The 27,544-nt window shown below is 58.6% G+C and overlaps 3 protein-coding genes across 3 annotated transcripts; all 3 read left to right on the top strand.

Annotated features, from left to right (window-relative positions):
• The first annotated feature begins 13,509 nt into the window (after window positions 1–13,509).
• LOC101877150 (cysteine-rich tail protein 1) lies at window positions 13,510–15,084 on the top strand. The gene is made up of 2 exons (XM_034067749.1): window positions 13,510–13,557; window positions 14,095–15,084. Exon 2 carries the CDS (start codon window positions 14,105–14,107, stop codon window positions 14,522–14,524), a length of 420 nt encoding a protein of 139 aa, XP_033923640.1. The 5' UTR covers window positions 13,510–13,557; window positions 14,095–14,104; the 3' UTR covers window positions 14,525–15,084.
• A 4,891-nt stretch (window positions 15,085–19,975) lies between these two features.
• On the top strand, window positions 19,976–20,482 carry RNF224 (ring finger protein 224). The gene has a single exon (XM_005141861.2). The coding sequence runs from the start codon at window positions 19,976–19,978 to the stop codon at window positions 20,480–20,482; it is 507 nt and encodes a 168-aa protein (XP_005141918.2).
• A 3,842-nt stretch (window positions 20,483–24,324) lies between these two features.
• Window positions 24,325–26,013, top strand: LRRC26 (leucine rich repeat containing 26). The gene is made up of 2 exons (XM_005141862.1): window positions 24,325–24,868; window positions 25,766–26,013. Exons 1-2 carry the CDS (start codon window positions 24,325–24,327, stop codon window positions 26,011–26,013), a joined length of 792 nt encoding a protein of 263 aa, XP_005141919.1.
• The last annotated feature ends 1,531 nt before the right edge of the window (window positions 26,014–27,544 follow it).

Below are 27,544 nucleotides of genomic sequence, written 5' to 3'. Positions count from 1 at the left end.
GCAGAGAAGTAAGCAAAACCTGACCCAGGGAGGATGGGGAGGATTAAGGGAATCCCTGGTTGACACTGTTAGGGTGCCAGACAGCAGAAGCTTCACACTGCTTTCAGCAGGTGAGCAGATCAAAGCATTACACTTAGAGGGACTAGAGGCAAAGTCATTTCCAAATCCCTAATCCAGTAAGAGGAACTGGAAGATTAAAAATACAACTGCTAATCTTGTCAACAGGGAGGGTGGATTTCCAGGCAGAGGCAGCTGGTGGGTGAAGTTGCAAGGTCCCCGGGGGGGAACAACATTCCAGGTTCAGGCCAGCCCAAGGATCGTTCCTTGCTGGGTTTGGTCATCTCTTCTAGGCCAGGCATCTGGTGAGATTTTTTAGCATGGATGAAACTCCCCTGCAGCCCTGATCCAGCTCTGGGGCAGCAGCACAAGAGGGACCTGGAGCTGTTGGAGCGAGGCTGGAGGAGGTCATGGAGATGCTGCGAGGGCTGGAGCAGCTCTGCTCTGGAGCTAGGCTGAGAGAGCTGGGCTGGGGCAGCCTGGACAACAGAAGGCTCCTGAAGGGGAGACCTGAGAGCAGCTCCAGTGCCTAAAGGGGCTGCAGGAAAGCTGGAGAGGGGCTTGGGACAAGAGCCTGTAGGGACAGGGCAAGGGGAATGGCTTGAACCTGCCCAAGGGGAGACTGAGATGAGCTCTTAGGCAGAAGCTGTTCCCTGGGAGGGTGCTGAAGCGCTGGCACAGGGTGCCCAGAGAAGCTGTGGCTGCCCCATCCCTGGCAGTGTTCAAGGCCAGGCTGGACACAGGGGCTTGGAGCAAGCTGCTCCAGTGGAAGGTGTCCCTGCCTGTGGCAGGGGTTGGAGCTGGAGGAGCTTTAAGTTCCCTTCCATCACAAATCACTCTGTGATTCTACAACACCTATGGTCAGTCTCTGCTGCAACTCCACTGTGATGATTCGTGATGCCAGGAGATAATTTGACCTTAAATTTCTCCCTCATCATCTACATCAGCCATCATCAGTTCTGTCATTGAGCACACTCAGGCCTTTACTGCCTTTCTGGATTTATAACGCCTGTGGAGCAGGACCTATTCTCACAGGATGATTCCTTCCTCTCTTGGTGCTTCAGCACAACTGGCATCGCACTCTGCTGTCCATGCTTCTGGCAGCAGTACCTGAGTTCTTTTGCAGTGACTCACAATGGCCCTAGTTATCGCTTGCTGCTCCCATTGCAGAGTTTGTTTGGCTGGGTCCTGCACACATCACCAGCTCTTTCCACAATCCAGCCTGGTTCTTGCCACGCTCATGTTTTGTGCTGGTGAATCACTCAGCACACAGAGAACTCACCCACCAAAAATATGAGCTCATCTTCAGCTTGTCACAGAGCAGCTTCAACAGCAGGACCACAGCAGCCGGGCCCTGGCTCCTGTGACACCCCAGGGTGACCCAGCCCTGCAGAGATGGGGCTGTGGTACCCATGCTCCACATCAAGTCTTTTCACCCTCAGTGCTCCACTGTTCTATGCTCCATCCCCTGGTGATTGTCTCTCCTTCCTGGAGCAGCAGGAGAAGGGACCTCAAGTGCCAAGATTGCCACCCTCCCAAAGCTAAGACCCTCCAGGCCTGGCTGAGGTGGCATCACCCCGCACAAGAGCCCAGTCCAGACACCACCAGCAGGAGAGGAAAGCAGGCAGTTCTCATACCTCGTATCTCCAAACAGTTCCACCAAACCCATTGCAGGAGCTGCCTGCAGCTCCAGGGATGTGCAGCTCACCCAGGCAAAGCAAACATCACTTTGGAGGAAAGATGCTCTTTAAGACTCTGCCAAGAAACCAACAGAATCAGTTGTTGCCAGTTGGTTGCTTAAGGATGCAACCAGCTGCTGCAGAGCTGGTTCCTCTGGTTGCTGTTTGAATCAGAACTGTGTGGGTTGGTGGTGGTCAGGACCTGACCATTGGTGCTCCTGCAGTCAAGTCCCAGCACACTGATGGGGGTTTGAGTATGATTGTTTCTAGGCTCAAAGCCCTCTACAGAGACTCCTCCATGAGAAAAATGATGCTCAGATCTTCAAAAGTGTCTAAAGCCTGTGGCTCTTCCATGTGCTGCCATACACAAACCTTGAGACTATGGGAGTTATGTTCCATGGCATGACAGACCTAATGCGCAGTGGTCTGCCCAGCTTCAAGGTTACGGATGTTCCAAGACCCCAGACACATGCCAAGGAGTGTAATCATTATTCTTACTATTCACTCAGTTTAGTCATTAATACTATGGCCACTGCAGGGAGTCCTTGGTGTGAAGTGGGTGCCCACCTTGCTGGTGCTGCCCTGAGGGCAGGAGGACAAGGAGGAGGAGAAGGGATACACATGGGCTGGGGTAGATCAAGGCAACAGGAGCAGAGAGAGTATCTCCTCTTCTGGAATGTGGTAACCTTCATTCCCCTCCCCACCAGCCCCCTGCCTGCAGACCTGGGGCTGCTCAGCTGTCAGAAGAGAACATTCATGGAAAACGTATTGGTCCCCATAGTGATCTCATGGCAGGAGAGAAAGGATGAGGATCAACAGCCACAAGCCAGGACATGGGAAATTCCAGCAATTTTTCTCTATAGTTACATAGGGAAAAGCCTTTTCACTTTGAGGATCAAACACTGGATGGGGGCTCAGAGAGGTTGTGGGATCTCCAGCCTTAGAGATGCCCTGCTGGGGTCTCTAAGATGGTCCAGGACAATAGACTGGCCGTGCTTTGAGCTGGGGGCTGGATTGCCCTATGGGAATGGGACCAACTACAGACCCTGCAGAGCAGATGGGGGCCCCCACTCTGATCAGAGACCCCTTCTTCATCTGAGGGCTGCCTCTCCCCCTGCCCCGTGTATGCACAGCCCCAGGGACTCCCAAGGCAAGGAGGGTTTCACATCTTGCTGCTGACCCCACAACACCAGTCCCACTAGAAACTCCCTCCTGGTCCTGCCATGCTCCCAGGGGTTAATAGGGAGAGCTGGAGCTCCCTGGTGGTTGCTCCCTCAGGCAAAGGGTGACCACAAAGATCCAGAGCCACATTTCAGGGGTCTGAAGGTGCAAGGAAGACCCATGTCCTTTAGAGAGCCCCTTGTGCCCAAGCAAAATGGGACATGGTGGCCCAGATATAGAAATGGAAGCTCTGCAGAAACCTTCCCCCTTCCCTCCCAGCTGATGCTGGGTTTAACAGAGCCCGAGGGATGTGCAGCTCAGTAGAAACCAGAGCATGCACCGGAGCTGGCACATGGCCTCTCTTCACAGCCCTTCTCCTCCAGGTTGGGTGCGTGCAGGGCTGGAGGAGCAGCTCTGGTGCTGGCTGGGCTGGGGCAGATGTAATCGTGATGACATTTAGCGTGTTCTTTGCTGGTTCCCTGTCAGAGCCAGGCACTGCTGGCGCTTGGAACCTGGCACTGCTCTGGCCTGGATGCAGCAGCAAGGCACAAACTGGGTCAGGGAGGAGGAGGTGCCTTGGCTGCATGGCCCTTTGAGACACCAGTCAGCACAGGACAAGGGGGTCCTGACCAGGGTGCTGAGGTGCCCAAGCTGCTGCTCTGCCCTGGGTACTGTCTTGGCTACAGCAGCAGCTCTGAAGCACAGGTTTAGTTTTGCAGCAGAATTTCAGCTTTTTCAGGCTGCTGCCACCCCTGCCTCTGAGCATGGCCTCATCATGGGTGGTGGGATCCTGCTGTCCCACAGTGGCTGTCCTACGGCTCCCAGCAGGACCTGGGGGCACTGCGTGCTCTCCCATCCCCACTCCCAGCAGTCTGCAAGTTTCCCTGGGTGTCCTGTCAACCCTTCTGCTCAGCTTGGGCAACCAATGCTCTTTTCTGGAGCACTGTGGCGGTGTACCTAGGTCTGTTATGTGAAGTTAGCCAGGAGAAGAGTCATGGGACACCCCCCCCTGCAGCCCTGATCCAGCTCTGGGGCAGCAGCACAAGAGGGACCTGGAGCTGTTGGAGCGAGGCCAGAGGAGGCCATGGAGATGCTGCGAGGGCTGGAGCAGCTCTGCTCTGGAGCCAGGCTGAGAGAGCTGGGCTGGGGCAGCCTGGACAAGAGAAGGCTCCTGAAGGGGAGACCTGAGAGCAGCTCCAGTGCCTAAAGGGGCTGCAGGAAAGCTGGAGAGGGGCTTGGGACAGGGGCCTGTAGGGACAGGCCAAGGGGAATGGCTTGAACCTGCCCGAGGGGAGACTGAGATGGTGCTGAGGCTCTGGCACAGGGTGCCCAGAGAAGCTGTGGCTGCCCCATCCCTGGCAGTGTTCAAGGCCAGGTTGGACACAGGGGCTTGGAGCAAGCTGCTCCAGTGGAAGGTGTCCCTGCCTGTGGCAGGGGTTGGAGCAGGATGAGCTGTAAGGTCCCTTCCAACCCAAAGCACTCTGTGTTTGTATGCATTAAAGTGCTGACCCCGGGGTTTTGGTTTTCCTTCGTGTCTGTAACCCTCCAGGGAGCTGAGTGGGTGATGGCTGGGAGCTGCCCCCAGCACAGCTCCTGCTCCAGCTCAGCATCAGTTTCCTGCAGCTCAGCAGCTTCCGCACTTGCTGCGGCTCCTTTGGTGTGGTTTGAGCACGAGGACCTGAGACATCTCCTGCTCTGCGCCTGTGGTGGGGAGAGCTTCAGCTGGGGGTAGAGCAGCAGCCTGTGGACGTGGGGATGGGTGATTGCAGGGGGGAGGCACAGGGAAGTACAGAAGCTGGTGAACTGCCTGGTATCACTTTGGGTGGAAGCTGGGAACCCTCTCGAGCCCTGGGCAGAGGGTCCATGGGAGGGGGCTGCATCCCTCAGGGTGCTGCACAGGCTGGTGGGGAGGTTTCCTGGGGCTGAGAGCACAATCTGGCCTTGGAGCTTTCATTTCCCCTTTCCTCTCCCAAATTCCTGGTCAGTCAAGGGCCTGGCCAATATATTTGGCACTAGGAACTGTCCTGGGATGCTACAGGAGGAACTCGTGGGCTGTCCTTGTTCTCCATAGAGGAGCCCCTGCCCAGTGGCTGGAGAGGCACCAAGAGGGATCAAGGGGGTTGCTGCATCCCAGTGCTCCCATGCAGGCTGTGGGGAGGCAATAGGTCACACTGGGGCCAGCTTCATCCATGGTGTAGCATGGGGTGAGGTCTTTCCATGGAATGGAAACAGGCATTCCAGCCTGGAAGGGCATGCGGCATGGCCAGACTGCTGGGAATGCTGTTGGGATGCCACTGGGGACTGTGCTTTATCCCAAGCAGAGGACAGGGATAACCAGAGAGATTTGTACCTCAGTGAGCCATGTCCCTGTCTGATGGGGTCACATGCGGGTCTGGGGGTGACAGGAAGCTGTACAGGGTGCAGAACACTTATGCAATCCTCCAGGATGCTCTGGAGCCACTGTGGTCCTATGGATGGGGAAGAAGGTGCAGTTTTGGGTGCCAGCTCAATGAAGGCTGTCCCCCAGCAAGGGAGAGGGGGTCTCTGGGGAGCCCCCTGCTTTCCAGGGCTCACCCAGGCCCTGGCTTTCTGCAGAACCCTGACCCACACCCGGGTGTTGGGGGCAGCAGAAGCTCCTCAGCAGCACAGGGGCTGCTTGCCCAGGGCTGCTGCGTGCCAGGCTGTGTGAGCCTGGTGCTCCTGTCCCTTGGCAGCACCACAGACACAGATTGGAGCAGACAGGCTGCTCCAATGGGAAAGATCAAACCCCGGGAGCCTGCAGCTGCTGTCAGCAAGAGATGGGGAGCTCGGGGCCATCCCGGGAGTGGCACCCCCATTGCCCTGCCTGGTGTGACCCTGCTGGGGCGCTGTGTCCCCTCCGTGCTGCAGTGCGGGGCTGATAGAAGAAAGCAGGCAGGAGCTGCCTGCCCGTGCTGACACTATGCTGCAGTGAACATGCTGGGGCTGGCCATGGCTCAGGATCATGGTACAGGGAGAGGATATGGGGCTTTGCCTGTCCTTGATTTCAGGTCTCGGGGGATGTACAATCCACTTCCAGGGTGCAGGAATAAATGACTTCATTCCTCCTGCTGGGCTCTGCTGTCGGGAATGCTCCATGACCCAGCAGCTCCCCAGGGGCTCAGGAGGGCACTGGGGAAGGTGTCCCCACAACACATCCCTGCTGGGGAGTGCTGCGGAAGCCCCTCTGCAGGGCTGCACATCAGCCCCAGTCTACGTCAGTGGGTGGAAACTTCAACCACATGAGCTGGTGGCTGTGGGAGGATGGTGGCTGTGGTCATGCGTGGGCCATGGCTTGCAGGAAGCTGGCTGGGGGCACCCATGATCCCAGGGAGGGAGTAGGAGAGCACCCTTTGTGGCTGGGGCAGCACGGGCAGCACCCACCAGCATGATCTGAAGGAGCAGTGGCAGATGCCAGTGGCACAGGCCTGGCACCTCTGGAGTTCAGGAAGAGCCTCCTCATCCTGCTCCAGCCTCAGGGAGGTTTGAGGAGATCCCTGGGATACAGCGTGGATCCAAAACACCTCAGTTTTGCACAACCTGGGAAGCCATCACCCATCACGCTGTGCCCATGTCCCACTGGCCTGGCGATGCCAGAGCAAGGAATGACGCGGATGCGCAGAGCAGCCGGGTAGCAAGGAGAGGCCAGGGCTAATTGGGATAATTGCTAAAGCAGGAGAGGGGCGAGCAGGAGAGAGGCGGTGAACAAGGAGCCGTTGTGCACCCGCGGGCCAGGCACGTGGCCCTGGCTCCAGCCGGCAGCGAGAGCCAAACAAACGGGGACTGTTTGCAGTGAAGGAGGACAAGCAGACGGCAGGACAGAAACCAGACCTCTGCTGGGAGAGAGCCGGAGCCAAGGGCTTAGCTGGGAGTGGAGCGCTGGGCAGGGTCAGCAGGGGAGCATCCCCACATAGCCATGGCAAAGCCTTCACTGGAGCAGCATGGTGCCATCCCCGGTCCATCTATGGGGAGGGTGGCAAATGCTGGGGGTGCTCCATGCCTGGAGAGGGGTGGCAGCCCATCTGCTGTGGGCATCCAGTAGCTGGAAACTTTGAGTCATGGAAAAATAGCAGGAAATTGGCCCTTTGTCCCCCACACCCCGTCAGCAGGTGCAGATCTCCATGCGGATGCAGCACAGCAGAAACTGCAGCATCAACCAGGGTGACGATTTGCAACGAAAGCAAAAGCGGTGCCTGCAGGAGGCCATGGAGAGGTGGGCACCAGAAGCTGCCTTCACCTCAGACCACTTTCTTCCTTTGCAGGAAGGAGACGTGGCATTTGCAGAGGGAAAACTGTGGCCGTGCCTATGCGCTGGGGCTCTTATAACCCATTTTGAATGTGGTTCTGATCAATCTGATCTAGTTGAAGATGTCTCTCCTCACTGCAAGGGGTTGGACTCGATGAGCTTTGAAGGTCCCTTCCAACCCGAACCGTTCTGTGATCCTGTGATTTTCCAGCTCTCTATGTATGAGTGAGTGTTTAGCCTTGGGAGTCACCCTGGGCTGTTTGCTGCTGCTGTTTCCCTACTCTAAGCAGGGAGCTGCAGCATATGGCCCACTGGACACAAATCCCACAGCACTGATGTGTCATGGCTGCTGGGCCCAGGCTGGCAATGGGTGAATTGTCCTTCCTAAAGCACAATGGCATGAGGCCACTCTGCGCCATCCCCATCCCTGTGGCACATTACAGGTGAGATACACAAGCACTGGGGGTGTGGAAGGGACAGAGGGAGTGGAACACCTCTGTCAGGAGGAGAGGCTGAGGGAGCTGGGTCTCTTTAGCTTGGAGAAGAGGAGACTGAGGGGTGACCTCATCAGTGTTTACAAATACGTAAAGGGTGGGTGTCAGGATGATGGAGCTAGGCTTTTTTCAGTGATATCCAGTGATAGGACAAGGGGCAATGGGTGTAAACTGGAGCATAGGAGATTCCACGTTAACATCAGGAAGAACTTCACTGTAAGAGTGACAGAGCACTGGAACAGGTTGCCCAGGGGGGTTGTGGAGTCTCCTACGTTGGAGATACTCAAGGCCCGCCTGGACAAGTTCCTGTGTGATGTACTCTAGGTTACCCTGCTCTTGCAGGGGGGTTGGACTAGATGATCTTCCGAGGTCCCTTCCAACCCTTGGGATTCTGTGATTCTGTGACATGGGAACAGAGCTCTGTGCTCTGCCCTAGTGAGGATTCTGCTTGTGGGTAGGACAGAGCTGGGGAGGGGGGAATTTTGTTGGAGGGGAACGGTGTCAATCAAAGAGCCCCAGCTCTCTCCTTGTCTCCTTGCCTGCACATTCACAGCAGCTCTGCACCAGGGCAGCCACTGGCTCCCAGTGCAGAGTCCGTCGGGAGCAGCCCACCCTCAGCGCCGCAGGGCTCAGCTGCTGGGAGGGGACGGGAAGGACTCGCTCCAGGCCAGGAAATCCTTGCTTTCTCCTCCCGCAGGGCCGCAGTGGGCAGCCACAATGCGCTTCCCCCGCGCCGCTGCCAAGCCCCGGCGTGACCCGGGCCCGGGAGCAGCGGGGGAGCCGCGCGGAGGGTGAGTGCCGGAGGGCGATAAGGAAATAGGCTCCAGCGCTGGTTCCTGCGGCCGGCGCTGGCCGGCGGGGGCGCAGGCAGCGGGCCAGGAGCCAGCAGCTCCGGCCATGCGGCTCAGCCGTGCCAGCCCGGACACCGGCTTGGGTACCGGCCTCGTTATCCTTGAGGAATGCGGCATCCCCTGCCAGGGCTTTGGGCTCTGCAGCCACAACTTGAGCATCCTCCATGTGTCCTCAGCATAAGGACATGGCTGTTGGAGCAAGTCCAGAGAAGGCCACGAGGATAATCAGGGGCTGGAGCACCTCCCGTACGGAGACAGGCTGAGAACACTGGGGCTGTTCAGCCTGGAGAAGAGAAGCTGCATGGAGATCTCATAGCAGCCTTCCAGTATCTGAAGGGGGTCTACAAGGATGCTGGAGAGGGACTCTTCATCAGGAATGTACTGATAGGACAAGAGGTGATGGATTCAAACTGAAACAGGGATCATTCAGATTAGACATTAGGCAGAAGCTCTTCCCTGTGAGGGTGCTGAGGCGCTGGCACAGGGTGCCCAGAGAAGCTGTGGCTGCTCCATCCCTGGCAGTGTTCAAGGCCAGGTTGGACACAGGGGTTGGAGCAAGCTGCTCTAGTGGGAGGTGTTCCTGCCTGTGGCAGGGATTGGAGCTGGATGAGCTTTGAGGTCCCTTCAACCCAAACCAGTCTGGAATTCTCTGATTTTATGTAGGGGTGACAGGCAGTGTAGGCTTGGAGGAGCCCAAACACATCAGGTGTTACAGATGCATCTCTGCAGCATCCTCATCCTCCCGCAGCACACAGCTGAGCCAGGCAGGCAGGTACAGGGCGAGCACCAGAGCCTCGAAGGGGTTATAGGTTGGCCTGTGCTGCCTCTTGGTACAGAGCTGTCAAGGGCAGGATTGGGCCTGCTGCAGCATGGGTGCATGGCCCAGAGACCCCTGGTGTCTGCAGCCCATGTGCTGACCCAAACAATGGGACACATCCTGGCACTGCAGGCAATCCCTCTCATCAAGCAGCTTGTATTGGTCACTTCAAGGCTCCATTTTGGCTTTGAATGCTGCCACCATGCTTTGAGACATCCATTGCATGCCACAGGCAGACTATCAGAGACCAGCAGTGCAGGGCTGCAAATGGGACCTTTACAAAGGGACATGGCTGTGAGGCTGGTAGGAAGTGGAGCACTGGGCACAGTCAGCAGCGTAGCATCCCTGCATTCCCATGGCAAAGCCTTCACTGGGGCAGCATGGTGCCATCCCCAGTCCATCTATGAGGAGGGTGGCATGTACTGTATGGGATGCTGGGGGTGGAATGCTGAGCACAAGCTACCAGCCTTGCCCTGGGGCACTGGAAATGAGGATGTGCTGCTGAAGGGCTCAGAGCATGAGATCCTACAGCTGACATGAGCCCCCAGATCCCCCATCCCTCCTCTGTGCTCCCTACATCACCCCTCAGAGATGAACCATCAGTCCTCTCCATGTCATCCTCATGCCTGTAGTCCCCAGCACTTCCTCACTCACCGGGTGCCCAGCTGAGCTCTTGGGCCTGGTGGCACCAACCCCGTAGGGTTCCCATTCCCAGTGCTCACCCAGTAATGCCTTCCTTTCCCTGGGCCACCCCATCGTCCCCCTTCCTCTGCTTTTTAGTCAGGAGGCAGCCAAGAATTAAGGCAAATTCCTCGGAGAAGAATTCACACAGCAGAAGGGCTCCTGGAGGGACCTTTGTGGTGTCCCAGTTGAAATCATTCCACCCATCTGGGTTTGTTTCATACAGCCTGAATTTGGGATTTGGCTTCCAACTACTGCATTGTCACAACTCATCCCGTGCTCTGCTCGCACACCGACCACCTTGTCACACAAGTTTTCAGTCCCATCAGGATTCGGTGAGAAGCCACCACCTGCAATGGGGGCTCTGAGCTGCTCCTCCACTGATGGCAAGACCTTTCCGTCCAGCAAACCCAGCTCTGCAGCGTTGCTGCTGGGCTGGGAAGAGCATCAACACCCTCATGTGCCTGCGCCGCGGCACTGCAGCTCCTCAGAGCCGACGGGGGATATTCAACGAACACAACGATGTCTCCATGAGTTTTTTGTGTCCTGCTGACTGGGAGACCCCCGGGGCTGAGGAAGCTCCACAGCGACCCTGGTGCACTCGTGTGCCCGTCTGAGAGAAAGGATGTCCAGCGGTGGGACATGCCTGTGGCTTTCTGGTTTGTCATTTTTCAAACAATATAAAGCTTTTTTTGCTGTCTGAAGCACCAATGAGTTGAGGCATTCATGAGACTTCTGTAGTTCATAGAATCCTGGAATGGTCTGGGTTGGAAGGGACCTCAAATCTCCTCCAGCTCCAACCCCTGCCACGGGCAGGGACCCCTTCCACTGGAGCAGCTTGCTCCAAGCCCCTGTGTCCAACCTGGCCTTGAACACTGCCAGGGATGGGGCAGCCACAGCTTCTCTGGGCACCCTGTGCCAGCGCCTCAGCACCCTCACAGGGAAGAGCTTCTGCCTAAGAGCTCAGCTCAGTCTCCCCTCTCTTGGGCAGGTTCAAGCCATTCTCCTTGGCCTGTCCCTACAGGCCCTTGTCCCAAGCCCCTCTCCAGCTTTCCTGCAGCCCCTTTAGGCACTGGAGCTGCTCTCAGGTCTCCCCTTCAGGAGCCTTCTCTTGTCCAGGCTGCCCCAGCCCAGCTCTCTCAGCCTGGCTCCAGAGCAGAGCTGCTCCAGCCCTCGCAGTATCTCCATGGCCTCCTCTGGCCTCGCTCCAACAGCTCCAGGTCCCTCTTGTGCTGCTGCCCCAGAGCTGGATCAGGGCTGCAGGGGGGGTCTCCCCAGAGCACAGCAGAGGGGCAGGATCCCCTCCCTGAGCTGCTGCCCATGCTCTGGGGGTGCAACCCAGCACAGGGGGGGTTCTAGGCTCAAGCACTCACTGAGGCTGGGATATGGGGAGCTTCTCCTCACCCAGCACCCACAAGTCCTTCTCCTCCAATGGAGCCCTTCTCCTCCAGAATGGAGGGCTGCTCCAGTCCCTGCCCAGCCTATGTTTGTGCTTGGGATTGCCCTGACCTATGTGCAACACCTTCCCCTTGTTCCTCCTCCCAGCATCCTCCCAGCCGCAATCCCAGCCCTGCCCATTCACAGCCTGTTTGTGCTCGCACAGGGATGTCACTGTGTCAGTCTCTAGCAGTGATCCTTCTTCCTCCCAGTACCTGAGGACTTGCTCATTTGGTTTGTTGTCTCAAGTATCCAGGCACATACCCTTGCAGCTCTGCTCGCAGTGAGACTGCATATCTGGCCCTTTGGGGCACCCCCAGACCCTGCAATGGCATCCTGTGTCCTCAGAACCTTTCCTCTCCCAAAGGGGCTCTGAATGAAGCTCACCCATTGGCATTACTGAGCTTTCTGGGGTAGGGATATCCACGTGCTGCTTCCTAGGGCTGTGTACCCACTACAACCTCCCCTAGCAGGGTGTCAGCTTTAATCTGAAGTGTCTCCATCCCAGCTGATGTCCCTCCCTGGCACCTCACTGCAGCAGCTCCCATCTCCAGGCACCTTTTGGATAATGCCATTCCTTGCCAGCTCCAGTGCCAGCTCTGCAGGGCTGGTTACAGTCTTGTCTTGGGAAATTCCTTCCAGCCTCCTCTGCTGCTCTCCTTGGCCAGATCTGGGCATCTTCTCCTTTCCAGCCTCATTTTCCTGATGGCAGACTTGTGCTTGGGTCAACAGTGTCTTTAACAGCTTCTTTTCCCCTGTCCATGGACACAGCAGTGACATCCCTGGAACCAGTGCCTCAGCAAGAGCCTCAGAGTGGAGATCGGATTAACCCAGGTCCCTGGCAAGGAACAGGAACAGGAGCAACTACATCCTCTGTAGGGACCTACAATGTAGTCACCTGCCTGTTGCCTAAAGACAAGGTGCCACAGAATCACAGAATCCCAGACTGGTTTGGGTTGGAAGGGACCTTAAAGCTCACCCAGTTCCAACCCCTGCCACAGGCAGGGACCCCTTCCACTAGGGCAGGTTGCTCCAAGCCCCTGTGTCCAGCCTGGCCTCGAACACTGCCAGGGATGTCCCCAGAGGCTGATGATGTGTGCTGAAGGTCACAGCAACTTCCCCCTTTCCCCCTCAGAGCTCAGCAGCCGCGTGTCAGCCTCAGGGAGCTTCGACCTTTTTCTCCCACATCGTGGATAAACTCCTGGGCACCAAGTCTGGGAGGGCACTGCCCTGGCAGCTGGTGGTGGGGACAGGGACACTGACTTTCTGACAGCGAGAGTGTATCACGTTCTGGGCCCCAAAGCAATAGTGCTGGTGCTTGAGCACGATGCTCAGTACTGATTGTCTTGACTCGTGTCCAGTCCCTTTGATCAGTGCCTAGTTCCCATTGCCCAGTGCCCCCTGTCCGGTGCCCCGTGATCCGGTACAGTGCCCCATGCCTGATACCTGTGACCAGTTCCTTGTGCCCCCTCCTGGTGCCAGTGTCCAGTGCAGGCAAGAGTCGGGCGGTGTGTGCCGGGGTCGGTGCGTGCCGGGATCGATAGGTATGTGCCGGGATCGATAGGTGCGTGCCGGGATCGACAGGTGCGGGCCGGGTCGGTGTGTGCCGGGATCGATAGGTGTGTGCCGGGGTCGGTGTGTGCCGGGGTCGGTCGGTGTGTGCCGGGGTCGGTGTGTGCCGGGGTCGGTCGGTGTGTGCCGGGGTCGGTGTGTGCTGGGGTCGGTGTGTGCTGGGGTCGGTGAGTGCCGGGGTCGGTCGGTGTGTGCTGGGGTCGGTGTGTGCCGGGGTCGGTGTGTGCTGGGGTCGGTCGGTGTGTGCCGGGGTCGGTGTGTGCGGGGTCGGTCGGTGTGTGCCGGGGTTGGTGTGTGCCGGGGTCGGTGTGTGCCTGGGTCGGTCGGTGTGTGCCGGGGTCGATATGTGTGTGCCGGGGTCGGTGTGTGCCGGGGTCGGTGTGTGCCGGGGTCGGTGTGTGCCGGGTCGGGAGGCGGGTGCTGGCTGCCGGGGCCGTGCCGGGCAGTCAGTGCCGGGCGGGGCGGTGTCGGGCGGGGCGGTCCGTGAGGAGGAAGCGCTGCCGGCGGCAGAAGCGGCCCCGGAGCGGCCGGAGCCGCGCGGTCGGTGAGTGCCCAGCGCGATGCCTGCCCCGCTCCTCCGGACCGGCCACTGCCCCAGCCCGGTTCCCCTTCGCTCCCGCCCCTGCCCCGGCGCTTGCCCCTCTCCATAGCGCGGTCAAGTCCTCTCCTTCCCCCGCCTCTGCCTCTCTTCCCCCTGCGCTCCCGTTCTCCCCACTCCTCTCCCCAGTGCCTGCCTCCACCTCTGAGCCTGTCCCCTCCAGAGGCTCCCACTCCACTGTGCTGTCTGCACCCACTCTTCCACCCGGCCTCCCCTCTGCCCCCCAGCACCCTGCTCACCCCATGTCTCCCTGCCCTTGTGTCACCCTTCCTTTGCCTTCACTCCTGACTCTGCCGTCAGGGCCACAAAAGCATCAGGATTGCATGTGGAGTCCCCTGGGCTGGCAACAAGCAGCTAGCACAGCTCTGCACCCTGCTCCCAAACTGGTGGGGTCTGCTGGAGGTCCCTTCCCCTTGACTGAGAACAATCCCATCTCTGACACCCCCCTGCACACTGGGTTATTGGGGGTCTCTGTCTCACAAGGAGTTGGGCAATGCCAGCCAGGCCTCATGTGCTGACAGCAAGCAGGGACATGGATCGTGGCGTCAGCCTGGAGAACCCCTATGCCAGCGTCAACATCCCACGGGAACAGTTCCAGCAAAGCTTCATCACTCACTACCTGAAGGATGAGCCCGTTGTCATTGCCAACCCTGCAGCCGTGCCCACCTACACGGAGGAGAAGGAGGATCCTGCTGGCAGCTGGAACAGCCCAACCATTTCCACGGAGAAGTCCTGGTCCCGTCCCTACAACCCCTATGCCAGCCTGAGGATGCCCGACAGGGAATTGTCCAGCTCCTTCTACACTGTCACTCTGGACAAGTCACCCAAGAGCCAGGAGCTGGAGGCCAGTGAGGGATGCGGGTGCTGCAAGTGCTGCTCCCGTTGTAGAAAGTGCTGCTGTGTCATCTCCTAAGGGCCCTCGTGGGACGTGCAGACCATGGGATGGGGACATGACACCTGACAGAGCCGGCACCTGGGAGCTGGCATTGGCTGGATTCTGCTGTTGCTTTTCACCACAAGCTCTGCAGCCAGAAATGCCAGTGATGGGCACCTGTCAGGTGCAGAGAGCCCACTGTGGGGCGTGGGGGAGGACAGGTCCCCCTGCCCCACTGAAGCCCGGAATCCTTAAGGATGGTGTGTGCCCATTCAGATGCCACCAAGAAGAGCCTGCAATGGTGTTGGACCAGCACTTTGAGCCTGTGAGCCCATGCACTGACCCTGCCCCTCTGCCCTTGCTGGGGAACCTCTGGCTCTGGGGACAGCGCAGGCACTGCTGGCTTGCCAGAGTGTGGTTTTGGGCAATGGCAGCACTGTGTATGTGACAAAGGAGGGCATTGTCATGGCCATCCTGGAGGGAAGCCAGGGACATGTCTCCAGCCAGGATTGGGACCCACATCCCCAGAACTGCAGGGTCCCCCTACCCACAGCACTGTGGGGATGGGGCAACCCCTGTGCCAAGCTCTGCTGTGTACTTCTCCCACACTGCCCACGGGACACAGGGAAGGAGGTGGGAAGGACAGACAATGTATGGGAGGGTGCTGGGCAGCACCCCATGGCACAGCATGGCTGTGGGTGTTAACATCCCAGTGCCAGGAGACCCCTGGCCCCTTTTGGTTCCTCCTGCCAGGCATGTTGGGTGCTGGGCACAGCCCCTTGCCCTGTCCACATCCCGGCCTGAACTCCACACTGCGTTGGGGCTGGTCCAGTGCAGAGAGCACCTGGACACCCCATTTGGGATGCGGACCCCTATTATCAGCCTTCTGTGACTCCCTGTGCATGGAGGATGGTGGGTGAGGAGCCTCCTGGGCTCTTGCATTGCTGCTGGGGGGGGGGCTCCAGGCTGGGTTTTGGGCTGGGGCTGGCGCCACCGACCTGGAACAAGCTGGCCCTTGTGTTGGCTTGGAAGCTGCTGCGGAGCTGCCTGGTCTGCAGGGCTTGGAAAGAGTGCGTGTGTTAGTGATGACTTCAGGGTGCTGCAAATAAAATCACAGCCATCTTCTCCCCTGCCAAGGTTTGTGACTCTTCCCTCCTACGCCCTGGGTTTTCCAGCATTCCCGTGTTCCATCTTGCTTATCCTTGGGTTGTGTCAGGGCAGTGCAGGAGGCACGCAGCCCTCTCCTTTCCCTTCAAAACCAGGTTTAACTGTTCCAGTGCTGACGTGGGGCAACAGCAGTGGCACAATCTCTTCAAGCTCCCGGCAAGAGCCCAGCGCTCCCCTCTCGCTGGCATTTCCAGTACAGCCAGTGCCTGCCTGCTCAGGGACGCTGGCTGGAGCTCAGCCTGCCCTTGCCAATCTGGATGCTGTCCTGTCTTCTGGAAAGGAATCTGGTTTTGGGGAGGGCCGGGGAAGGGGGGAGTTGCGGTACTGCCCGGGCTGGCTGTGACTCCCTGGGACCCCACCACCCTTGAAATCCCACCACCCCTATGAGCCTCTGGCACGGGTGCTGGTGTCTGAGGAGCGCTGCAGGGCAGAGCCCTGACAGTTTGCCCACGCCTTGCCCTGCACAAGGAACGCTCTTGTTCGCCCTGCCTGGAGCAGCGCTGGCGCGGGGACAGGGAGATCCACCCCGTGTTTGCTTTGGTGGCTCCGACGCCGGCCCTGCCGTGCCATGGAGCCCACCCGCGGCGCGGCTGGGCAGGCTTTGGTGTCACCACCTTGGCTTGGTTCAAACCCGCAACCGCAGAGGCTGCTCTGTGCCCCGGGGTCTGATAAACCCCGGGACAAACACGGTTTGGGGAGGGAGAAATGACCCCGAGGGAGCCTTCAGCAGAGCGCCGAGGGGGACAAGGGGCGCGGGCAGGGAGTTGGCAGAGTGCAACATCTGCCTGTGGTGCTGTGTCACTTCTGCCCTTCGCTCTGCCTAACCCTGGGGCGATGGCAAACAAGGTGGGAGAGGCCGGGCAGACACTGGGCAATGATTAAACCAGAGCAGCAGGAAGACTGGGGGGCGGGGGGAGGGGGGGGGAGCAGGGGAGGCAGGGCACAGGATGCTGCTGCTCCAGACCTTGGCGGGGCTCTGGGTGACATGGGCAGGGTCCGATGGGTGCTTCGGGGTGTGTTGCATCTCTGCAGGGCGCTCAGGGGTGCGCAGGGCTGTGCTAGAGCGGTGCCACCGCCCGTGTGTGGAGCATGGGAGCTGATGCGTGGCGCTGGCTCATCTTGAGCAGACCTTTGCCCTGCCCTGCGGGTACCGCTCCCTGTCCCGCTGTGCCCAAGGTCCCTGCAGCTCTCGGGATGAGTCCTGAGAGCAGAAAATCACGTTTCCCACCCATGTGTGTCACTGCTGCTTGCAGAGGCGCCTCCCCTGTACCTGCGTTCAGGAGAGCAGCTGGCGCCGAGGGCTGGTTTCAGGCAGCGAGCCCCCTGGTGTCATCCTGCGTGATGCATAGCCCATGTCATCAAGGGCTGCCCCCAACCCAGGCCCAGCCTGTGGGGTGCAGTGTGTGTGAGCCGGGGGGCACAGCCCCACACCATGGCTTGCAACAGGCAGAAGAGGGCGGCTCAACAGGACACAGCTCTGGTGCATATGGGAGGGGGACACGAGATGGGCAGGGGCTGGGCAGAGGCTGCAGAGGGGTAGGAGGACAGGCAGGGAGCCTCTGTGTGTGTGCACATTTCTGCAAGGGGAGGCAGCCAAGGCAGTGCCAGGGGCTCTGTTGGCTCCAGTTGTGCAGGGAGCCAAGCTCATTCCTCTCACCCATATAGTCTCCTACTGCCCAAAGGGACTGACACCTCCTCCATAGCTTGCCCTGTGGCAGATGAGCAATGCCACCACTGTGCTTTGGGTGGGAGAGTGACTCTTGCCAGCTTTGATACATGCCTGGACATCCCCAAGCACCCAGTTGCCTGCACATTGAGCACATGGCCCTGGAAGGAAAATGCTGCTCATCCAGGATCCAGCGCTCCTGGCACCCGGGGTGCTGCCACCCTGGTGGTATCCAGAAATGCCAGGGCAAACTTGGGTCCTAACCCACCCAGGTCACACAGCCCTCGCCCCACCTCAGCCACTGGGTTTGGCCACAGCTGGGGTCCCTGACACAGCCACATCCCTTGCCTCTGCCAGTGTGGTAAGGGGAGGGCAAAGCCCTGCCATCGGGTACTTTCGTCATGCCTGGGGACACACGGGACTATGTACCCCATGTGCACTGCCTGGGGAAACATGTGACAGAGGATGGATCAGGATCCTGTCTCAGGACATGACCACTGTGCCCACCATGGTGCTGTGCTCCGGCTCTGCTCTTGCTCCCAAGCACCAGCCCCAAGGGGTCAAGTTTTTCTCCATGAGAGTCTCAGTTTCAGACCCCCCAGTTCTTGCTGCCGAGGAGTGCTGGAAGCATGGCCTGAGAGCTGGGGTGATGTTTGGTAAGCCGGCAGCGCAGGAGAACACTGCCTGTGTCCCTGCCTGCACTGTTGCCTGCAGCGGGAGCTGCTGCCCTCTCCTGCTCCCATGCAGAAATGCTGCCGGGGGTCTGGCAGTCCTGCCTTGGCTCCGGGATGTGCTTTTCTCCTTCCAGGATCTGTCCCCCTGACACATTCCAAGTTTGAAATCATCCCTTGCTCAGTGCAGAAGCTGCAGCGCTGCTGCTGGACCAAGGGCAGGTCACGGATGCATCACCCCCAGGCACTGGATGAGGAGCATCACCCCACACATGGGTGCTGACTGTCTGGACCACGCTGGAACCTTGTCCCTGTGCCAGCCCCAGCCCCTGCACGCTGGGGTGTCTCTGTGCCTCCAGCCCCACCACAGCCCGGATCACCTGGGGATGGATGAGTAGGGGATGGGGTGTCTCCAGCATCTGCCCAGATGTTCTTGTTCATGGTGAGGATGTGGGAGACTGCACCGCTGCTGCCCAGGTACAGCAATGTTCAAGCACTCTCCTCTCGTGGTGCAGCCCAGAGCTTCTTGGCTTCATGGGGACTGTTCCTTCTGCTTATGAAGCAGAGACGGCTGGTTAATGACCCCTCCTGGGGCTTGGTTTTCCAAGGCTGTGCTATCCGGATGCTTGTAACCCAATCTCCCAGATCCGATAGCGTGCCTGTCCCTGAAAGGTGAGCCCCTTCCCATTGCCACAGCCACCAGCAGCCGCCGGGACCTGACTGGTTGCTGCTGGTGTCTTGGGCTCCCAGTGCTCTCCATGGGACTACCACAGCTCCCCAGGACAGCGCAGCTCTTCTGTCACCTTCCCTGAGGCCCAAGGGGAGCATCTCAGGACAGGTAAGAATGGGGGAATTGGGTGGAGGGGTGTACCCATGGACACCAAAATGCTTGAGGTCACTCAATAGTGAGGGAGTGGGATGTTGGTAGCCTGTGGGAGAGGTTTACAAATATGGTGGTGGTTACCAGACCCCACCTGAGATGAGGCTGGACCCCTCAACTCCTCTGGCATGCCCATCCCATAATGTTGACAGTGATACTTGTGGTCCATGGTCACCTGGCATTGCCAGGGGCTGGTAAGGAACAGGGCTGTGACACTACCTGGTCCTCCAGGCGCTGCTCTCTTGTCCATGCAGTCAAACCCACTCCTGCCCACCCCACATTCACCTGAGCAGGCTGCTGAGTTCTGTCCAGCCCTTATTCCCTGTGGGATGGCAGAGCTGGCAGAGCTCTCAGCCAGGGATGGAGCATGGCATGAGGGAAATGCATCCCCCATGGATGCAGGAGAACATCCCTACATCCCTACATGTAGTGGCAAGGTCACAGACTTCCAGAATTGTTGGGGTTGGAAGTGACCTCTGGAGATCATCCAGTGCAATCCACTGCCAGGACAGGGCCACCCAGAGCAGGGAACACAGGAATGTGTCCATGGTGGGTTTGGGATGCCTCCAGAGAGGGAGGCTTCACAACCCCCCTTGGGCAGCCTGTGCCAGGGCTCTGATGCCCTCAGGAGAAAGAACTTCTTCCTCATGTTGAGGTGACACTTGTATGTTAGTTTATGGTCATTGCTCCTCGTCCTGTCACTGGGCACCAGTGGAAAGAATCTGGCACCATCCTGCTGGCACTCATCTTTGAAATACTGATCTGCATTGATGGGATCCCCTCTCAGGCTGCTCTTCTCCAGACTAACCAGGCCGAGCAAACTCTCATCATAAGAGAGATGCTCCAGACCCTTGAGCATCCTTGTGACCTTTCCCAGTAGCTTGTTATCTTTCTTGTAGAGGAGCCTAGAACTAGGTCCTGCTCTTCCAGGTAGGGCTGGCCATGGGCCATGCAGGCAGCAGGCAGGGATGTGGGGGAAGGAGCCTGATGCCTCTGGGAGCCCACCACATGGGGTTGGTCCCCATCTCTCCCATAGCAGCTGCACATCCCATAGGACTCCTCCTTGGCTGTGAGGCTGACAGCTCCCCTCACCCTCCATCCCCAGCATGTCCGAGGCCAGCGGCAGCCCATGGGCAGAGGATGCGGGGCCATGTGTCGAGATCCACTCACGCACCCCAAGCCGGGGCAGCCAGCGCGTCGAGTGCATCATCTGCTACTCTTCCTATGACCTGGGTGTGCGGCTGCCGCGCCGGCTCTACTGCGGCCATACCTTCTGCCAGGCCTGCCTCAAGCGCCTGGACGCTGTGGCCAATGAGCAGCGCTGGATCCCCTGCCCGCAGTGCCGCCAAAACACACCCACACCGCGCGGCGGCGTTGCCATGCTCGACCTCGACCTCGCCACCTTCCTCGCCGTCAAGGCCGACAAGGAGCATCCCCAGGTGCCCAGCAGGTCCCATCCCGACCCAGCCACCAAGGGCTCGTGCAAGGAGAAGGTGGTGACCCAGCAGCCAGTGGGGCTGTGCCAAGATGCGGTGCCGCCAGCGCTGTTCCCCCGGCAGGGCTGCTGCCGGCCGTGCCCATGCTGTGGAGTGATGGCAGCCTTTGAGAGCTGAGCATGAGGAGGGGACTGCTGAGGTGCAGTCTGGGACCATTGCTCGGGACACTATTGGCCATGTGTGGACAGGAGCAGCCTGGGAAGGGCTTCAGCTTGCTTAGGGCATGCTGCCTATCCTGCCAGTGTCCATCCTGCTGGGATTTAGGATGCAACAGGGTGGATGATGAGGATGCCTTCACCCCCTCATCCTGGTCACCTGCTCCTCTGGCAACTCAGAAGCCTGACCCAGCCATCACATATGGCTCCTGGTCCCTGGCCAGGGGCTTGCTCATCCATGGCTTCTCCATGCATGTAGCTCTTCAACAGAGACACTTCCACCAAGCATCCCTAGAGACATGGAAGGTGACACAGTGATACTCTGGGGCTGTGTTCAACACCCTGAAAGCATCACACCCATTAAACCACACTCCATTGGCCCTGCTGGCCTGCATGTCTTGGTCATATTTTCTGGTAAGCCTGGGGCAAGCCCTGCGATGTTGGGGTTGGGATGTGGAGCAGTGACCTGCTCAGCTGATCACTATCCTGCGTTTGCTCTGTTGGCCACTTGCATGAGGAATTTGGGTATTGAGGTATCTGGACAGTTGAAATTGAGGATGACAGTGTTGTCAGGAGACCACAACACGTTGCTCCAGCTCTTCAGATTTACCTGTCCACCACCTACCTTGCTCCAGCAGTGCAGAGCAGGCCCACAGGAGCTCCTGCTTGCTCTTGTGCTCTCAAGTACAAGGCAGGTTTGGTTTTTCCCCCCTGCCCCTCTCCCACATCTGTGCCTCACATCCAAGCAAACCCTCTGCTCCAGATCCTTTGCTGTTTCTCCAGGCCATGCTCTTGCTGCCAGCAAGACATTCCCTGCCTGACCCCAAACAGCAGGTGCAAGGACAAGACCCCAAACATCTTTGTGTGTGTTTAACAGAGGCCAGATGTGGAGGACGGGGGTCCACCAGGGTGATACCAACACGGTTCCTTGGCAAGGCTTGGCACTATGTGGGCAGCTCTTGTCCTTCCGCAGACCCCATTTCTTGCATCTATTTTCCATGTGGTTTAGGAGCTCTTCCAATATCCCAGCACCAGGCACCATGGGTGCCCCTTAGGGCTCAGCAGGGGACCCCAGCCTGCGTTCCCTGGAGCCAGCAGTGATCCTGTGTCCCCTGAGCTGTCCTGGTGCTTGGCTGTCCCCTGCACTGGGTGCCAGGGCTGCAGCCAGAGGAATCCAGCACCCATACCCTGTGCAGCATCCCATGTGCAGCATCCACACGTGCACAGCCCCCACCCCATGCGCAGCACCCATACGCAGCACAGCACTCACCCCGTGTCCAACACCCATGCACAGTTCTACCACTTGGTGTCACCTGCCATAAGGAGTCTGAGATGAGCTGTTCCCAGCAGAGCCCAACCCCGGGCAGCTCCAGCCGTGGGTGCAGGAGCACCAGGGATGTCCCAGGTCAGAGGTGTCCGGTGAGACAGCAGATGTGTGATGTGGTTCGAACCTGCCTCGGGTCTTTGATCACATGGAAACATGCAATAAACTAAAGCCTTTAAGGACAAGAGAAGAGCTAACAGAGTCTTAGCATCTTGCCCTCTACCTCCATTTCTGCCCAGATACTCAATGGTGGAGGTTGGAAACAGTGTGGGAAGGGTTCCCTTCATCAAGTGATGTCCCTGCATCACTTCACTGTGGGAACAGTCTTGGCACCCTGATTTACACCCCTTGGCCAGAGCAGGGCTGGTGTTGAGCCTCCTCCATCAGTCAGCACATGACACCCAGGCTGCCCCTTCAGAGTGGGTGCTTGGAGCAGCCTCCCCTGGGGGCCAGGCTGTGCCATTCCCTGTGGAACCTAAACCCCAGTGGGCAGGTGCTGGGTCCAGAGGATGGGGCACTGATGAACACTAGCAACAAGTGTGAAGGGACAGTGTCACTGCTAGGGGGCAGGACCCCAAAGTGTCACCAGCCTGCAGCTGCTACAGCCAATGTCTGCAAAACAGGAGGGGGGGCAGGCACAGACAGCACCAGCCCTGCACTTGCTGGTGTCCCTGTATGTAGGACACTGGGGACAGCTCTCTTGCCATGTGCCATGGAGTGTGCAGTGAGGTGACAGTCGGGGGCTAAGGTGGGTTTGCAGCTCTTGGGGTCTCTGAGCATGAGTGCTCTTTATTTAAGTGTTCGGGTTTTTTTTTTCCCCCACAATGAATTTTGCCCTTCCCTCATGATCCTAGGTGGCCACAGGCAATGCATCCCCTGGGGAGGAAGAGCATTTGGGGACAAGGATCCCTAAAGATTCTGGTCCCCATATAGCCCACAGCTATAGGATGAGCTGGTGCTGCAGGTCCACGTGGCTGCAGGTCTGTGCTCTGCTCCGGGGCTGGGCTGGGCTGTAGGATTCCTCTGAATTACTTCCAGATGGGGATTAATGCAGTAAAACCGAGTTTGCTGCAGGATAGATAAACAACCTAAAGCTCCTCTGGATGCTATTAATAAACCTCCTGCCTGCTGCTTCTGGCCCAGATTTGGGAACACCCTGTGCACTGCCTTGCTGCCCTCCCAGCCCTTTGGCCATGATGACCCAGTACGAAGGTGCTAAACAGGACAGGAGCTGCCATGGTGTGCGTAGAGGATGGTGTTCCCTTTTTGGGCTGCCAGTGGGATTAGGTGCTCCTGGTTGTGTCCTGGGTGTCCACCAAGTTCTGCCAGGGTCACCCAGAAGTGACACTTCTCCTCTCTCCTCTCCTCTCTTCTCCTCTCCAACCTTCTGCTGTGGGGCTTCAGCAGCTTGAAACTGGAGTGGGTATAAACAGGGTGGGGGCAGACTTTGAGCCCTCTCGAGCTGGTGCTGCCATGCCAGGGCCAGGGTAAACAAGTTTTGGGTGGCTGCAGCCCAGCAGGTTCACCTTTCTCACAGCTTCTAATGTAGGGGCTCTTGGGTGTCCCCAGTGTGCACCCAGATCTGTGGTCCTGCTGGGGAGGAGGAGAGTTGCCCATGGGACCCCCATCCCAACCTGGCATGGCTTATGCTCCCCTGCCAAGGGCAGAGCCTGGCCAAGGGCTGGACTCAGTGGGGTGGCCCATGGCTGCCAGCAGCACTCCCCACTGAAGACCTCTGGGCTTGGTGAGCCAGTACAGAAGACGGGATTACATCTGATGAGTACAACTTAAGCTTTATCCCACTCTAGCTAGTTATGGGGGTCCTGGGTCTATACACCCCTCTGCACATGACTAATGAAGTTCTTCCCTGTGAGGGTGCTGAGGCGCTGGCACAGGGTGCCCAGAGAAGCTGTGGCTGCCCCATCCCTGGCAGTGCTCAAGGTCAGGTTGGCCTGGGCTTGGAGTAACCTGGGACATTGCTGATGGTGGGGTGTGGAAGGTGTCCCTGCCTGCGGCAGGGAGTTAAAACTGGATGAGCTCTAAGTTCCTTTCCAACCCAAACAATTCTCCGATCCTATGATGAGGCAGCACACCCATGCGGAGAGCAGAGGCCAAGAGATGGGTCTGGTTTTGCTTCTTTCCAGCTCTCCAGCATGCAGCACACACAAGCAGTTAATCCCGGGCCATGGTGAGCTGGATGCTTACCTGGCTGGAGCGGTGCCTGGCAGAGGGAGGGACCAGGGCTCGGCTCAGCACCTTGGCAGGGCAGCATCACAGCGGAAATATTTGCTGAGAAAAGTTCAGCTCCACCCCGAGGCAAAACCGGGTCTGGGAGAGCAGCGGCTCCAGGGCTGCTCATCCACCTCCTCCCAGCACTGCCCTGCACCTCCAGCCCGCACCTCTGCGGGCACCAAGGATCCTGCCCGTGGGGGAGCCCCGGTTCTGGAGGTCCGGGAGCAACCATCGCTCGCTGCTCAGCCATGGGGTGCTGGTGGGGCCGCGGAGCGGTGCTGGCCTGCCTGCTGCTGCTGCGCCCACTGCCCTCGCCCTCCTGCCCCTTCGCCTGCCTCTGCTCCGTGGGGAACGTGGACTGCAGCGAGCACGGGCTCCGCGAGGTGCCCCCGAGCCTGGCCACCAACACCAGCACCCTGTGGCTCGGCTACAACTTCATCACCGTGCTGGGGCCGCGCTCCTTCCCGCTGCTGCCGGAGCTGCGGGTGCTCAGCCTGCCCCACAACCATCTGGGGCTCATCCACAGCCAGGCGCTGGTGGGGCTCGGGGCACTGCAGGAGCTGGATCTCAGTGACAACTACTTGACTGTGCTGAGCCCCGAAACCTTCCTGCCCCTCACCAGCCTCACCAAGCTGAACCTGGGTGGAAACAGGCTGAAGCAGCTGGAGCCTGGGGTGCTGCAAGCACTGCCCCAGCTCCAAGCTCTCTTCCTGCAGGACAACCCCTGGGGGTGCAGCTGCAGCATCCTGCCCCTCTGGCGCTGGCTCAGTCACAACAGGGACAAAGTGCGAGGTGAGTGCCTGGGGACCGTGGCCCTATGCCCCCCCCTGTTCCGTGCTCGCTGGTCACCCCGTCAGGGCTGAGGCTGCACCCAGCAAACTGGTGCCAGTGGCTATGGACTTGCTGTGGTGGGTGTCCATGGGGGTATAGGGAGGTTCCCCAGGTCCCACCCTCAGGCCATGGCAGCTCCTGTGTCTGCTTGGGTGTCTGCATCCCTGGGTCTGGTACCCGGTGCCCACCTTGTGCCTGTCCTTGTTCCTGGAGAAGAGGGATGGACAATGTCCCAGTGACATGAACCCAGTGCTGTCCCCAGAAGTAGCACCAGGCCTGTCATGTTGAAGGCAAGGTGTGCTTGCAATGGGCACCACTGCTGATGCAGCTAGGACTCAGTGCCTTCAGCCCCTTCCCCAGTGATTTCATGAACATGGGGCTGATTCTACATTTCTTCCCCCATGAACCTTGATCAGAGTCACCTCTGCCAGCACGATCTCTCTTTCTGCTGCCACTGCTTTTGCTTGCTTCCAGCTTGGATGCGTGCCCGTCACTCGTTCTGGCTGGGATCTTCCGTGGCCTCTCCATGCTGGGTGCTCACTGCTCCCCACATGTGTCCTCTTGGAACCAGGCCTGCACCCTCCCTGCCCCATCTACCATCTACTCCAAAACTATTTTCCAGGGCTCCCTCCAGCACTGTTCCCACCTCCCCATCTCATCCCACTCCCCAGTGCACAGGACATAAATCAGCCCTGAACCCTCAATGCTCTTCTTTGTATCCTTCCCTGGGCAATCCTGATCAACCTAACCCCTGCTCTCCTGCCCTGGTCCCATACAAACCTGCCATCCCCTCAGTCCACGACACCTACCTTGGCCCAGTGACCCAGTGTACCTATAGACACTGATTTTCTCTTCCAGAGAAGAGCTTGCTCCTCTGCAGAGTTCCAGAGCAGCTGAACAAGTATCCAATCATGGCCTTTGGGAACGAGTCCTTCAGGCAATGTCAGGAGACCTCACTGTCTGCCCAGCACTACATCACCTTCATGATCATTGGACCGTTCTCTTTCATGGCCAGCATCTTCTTCTGCACCTTCACAGGCTCCGTTGTGGTGGTTTACCACAACCTGCGCAAGGAACCCCACGTCTCCAGGAGATCCTGCATCTGAAGGGTCCCCCCAGATGATGCTGAGCTCCCTCTGTCCTGCCACTGGGGGAGCAGCCTCCAGCTCTGAGCGAGGATGCTCGCAGCGTTTTGGAAGGCCACCCTCAGACCGAAGGTGGATACAGGGGATCCTTCTCCAGCTCACCCTGTCCTGTCCCTTCTGCTACCCAGGGGCCTCAGTGTGCATATCAGGATGCACCATATGCCTCCCTGTGCCTTTTGGTGCATCCCAGGAACCCCTGTGTGCATCTCAGGACACACCATATCCCTCTGGGTGCCTTACAGTGCACCCCAGCATTTCCATTTACCTTTCATTGCAGGTCAGGAGCCTCTGTGTGCCTTTTGGTTTGCCTCAAAACCCTCATTGGGCCTTCTGGTGCCTCCAACACTCCCCATATGCCACTCAGTGCCATCAGCCTCAGTGTGCCTTTGCTTGCCAAGACTGCTCGGCCTGACTTTTTTGTGCATTCATATGCCCTCCAATTGGCTTTCTGTGCCCTGACAGGCACTGGTTTACCTGCTGGTGTGCCCCAGAGCCCTCTGCGTGCCTTTTGGTGCACTTGAAGATCTCTGGGTGTTTTGGGGCTCTCCAGAGCCTCCATGGGACTGTCAGAAAGACCCTGGCCCTCCCATGTGCTGCCCGAGGACAGGGCAGGTTGCAAAATGCTTCCTTTGAAGGGTTCTTTCATTGAGAAGGCTCAGCCAGCAGCCAAGATCGCAGGTTAGGCTGAGGTTTGGGGTGTGGGTTGGACAGAGACAAACACTTGAGCTCCCACTGATGTGGTTTGGCAAAGGGGTTGCCAAAGGATGGGTGAAGCTGCACAGTGGTTCCTCCCCATTAGCTTTTCCCCTGGACTAGGGCTCATCCAAGGCCAAGGTCCAGGTCAGTTCAGTGATGGGAGTGGGGTAAAAAATGTGGGTTCACAGCCTTTGCTGCTGCCTCACATCCCACCACCCACAAAAGGGACTGGGGCTTTCCCTGTGTCTCCCTGTCCTGCTGCCTCTTGCCTTTCCCTGTGGAAACTCTTCTCCATAGCATTGCATGGAAGTGCTTAATGAGTGCTCCACAGGAACGCACAAGCTGGGGTGACAAAAGCATCTCTCAGGGAGGAGCAACAGCTCTTTCGGTCATGAGTTCTTACCCATTGCAAGGCAATAAGAGCCACAATGAGATGACTGTGGCCACCAGCTTCCCCTGTTTGCTCCATCTCTTGCCCATGCAAGAGCTGCCAGGGATGTGGTGGCGGTCAATGAATGCTTTGGTGAGTTCTTGCCAAGGGTTAAATAAATCATGCAGTGAATAAACCAAATGTCACCTCACCTGTGGCTCGCTCCCATTTCTAATTGCAAGAGAGAAACCATCCCAACGTGCTGCCACATTGCTTGAGTCCTGCTCGGCTCAGCCTGCAAGGGGATCTGGGGATCTGGAGAGCTGGTGAAAGCAGCAGCTCCTCTGGGATGGCTGCAGTACCTCTGCCAGGACCAGCCTCTTGCACAGAGCCTTTCCCAGGAGCAATCCCAGCTCTCTCAGATCC

This window comes from Melopsittacus undulatus, chromosome 11 (genome assembly GCF_012275295.1).
Source record: "Melopsittacus undulatus isolate bMelUnd1 chromosome 11, bMelUnd1.mat.Z, whole genome shotgun sequence".
Lineage (NCBI taxonomy): Eukaryota > Metazoa > Chordata > Aves > Psittaciformes > Psittaculidae > Melopsittacus > Melopsittacus undulatus.
The sequence above is the reverse complement of the archived record's forward strand: the minus strand, read 5'-3'. Positions and strand labels throughout refer to the sequence as shown.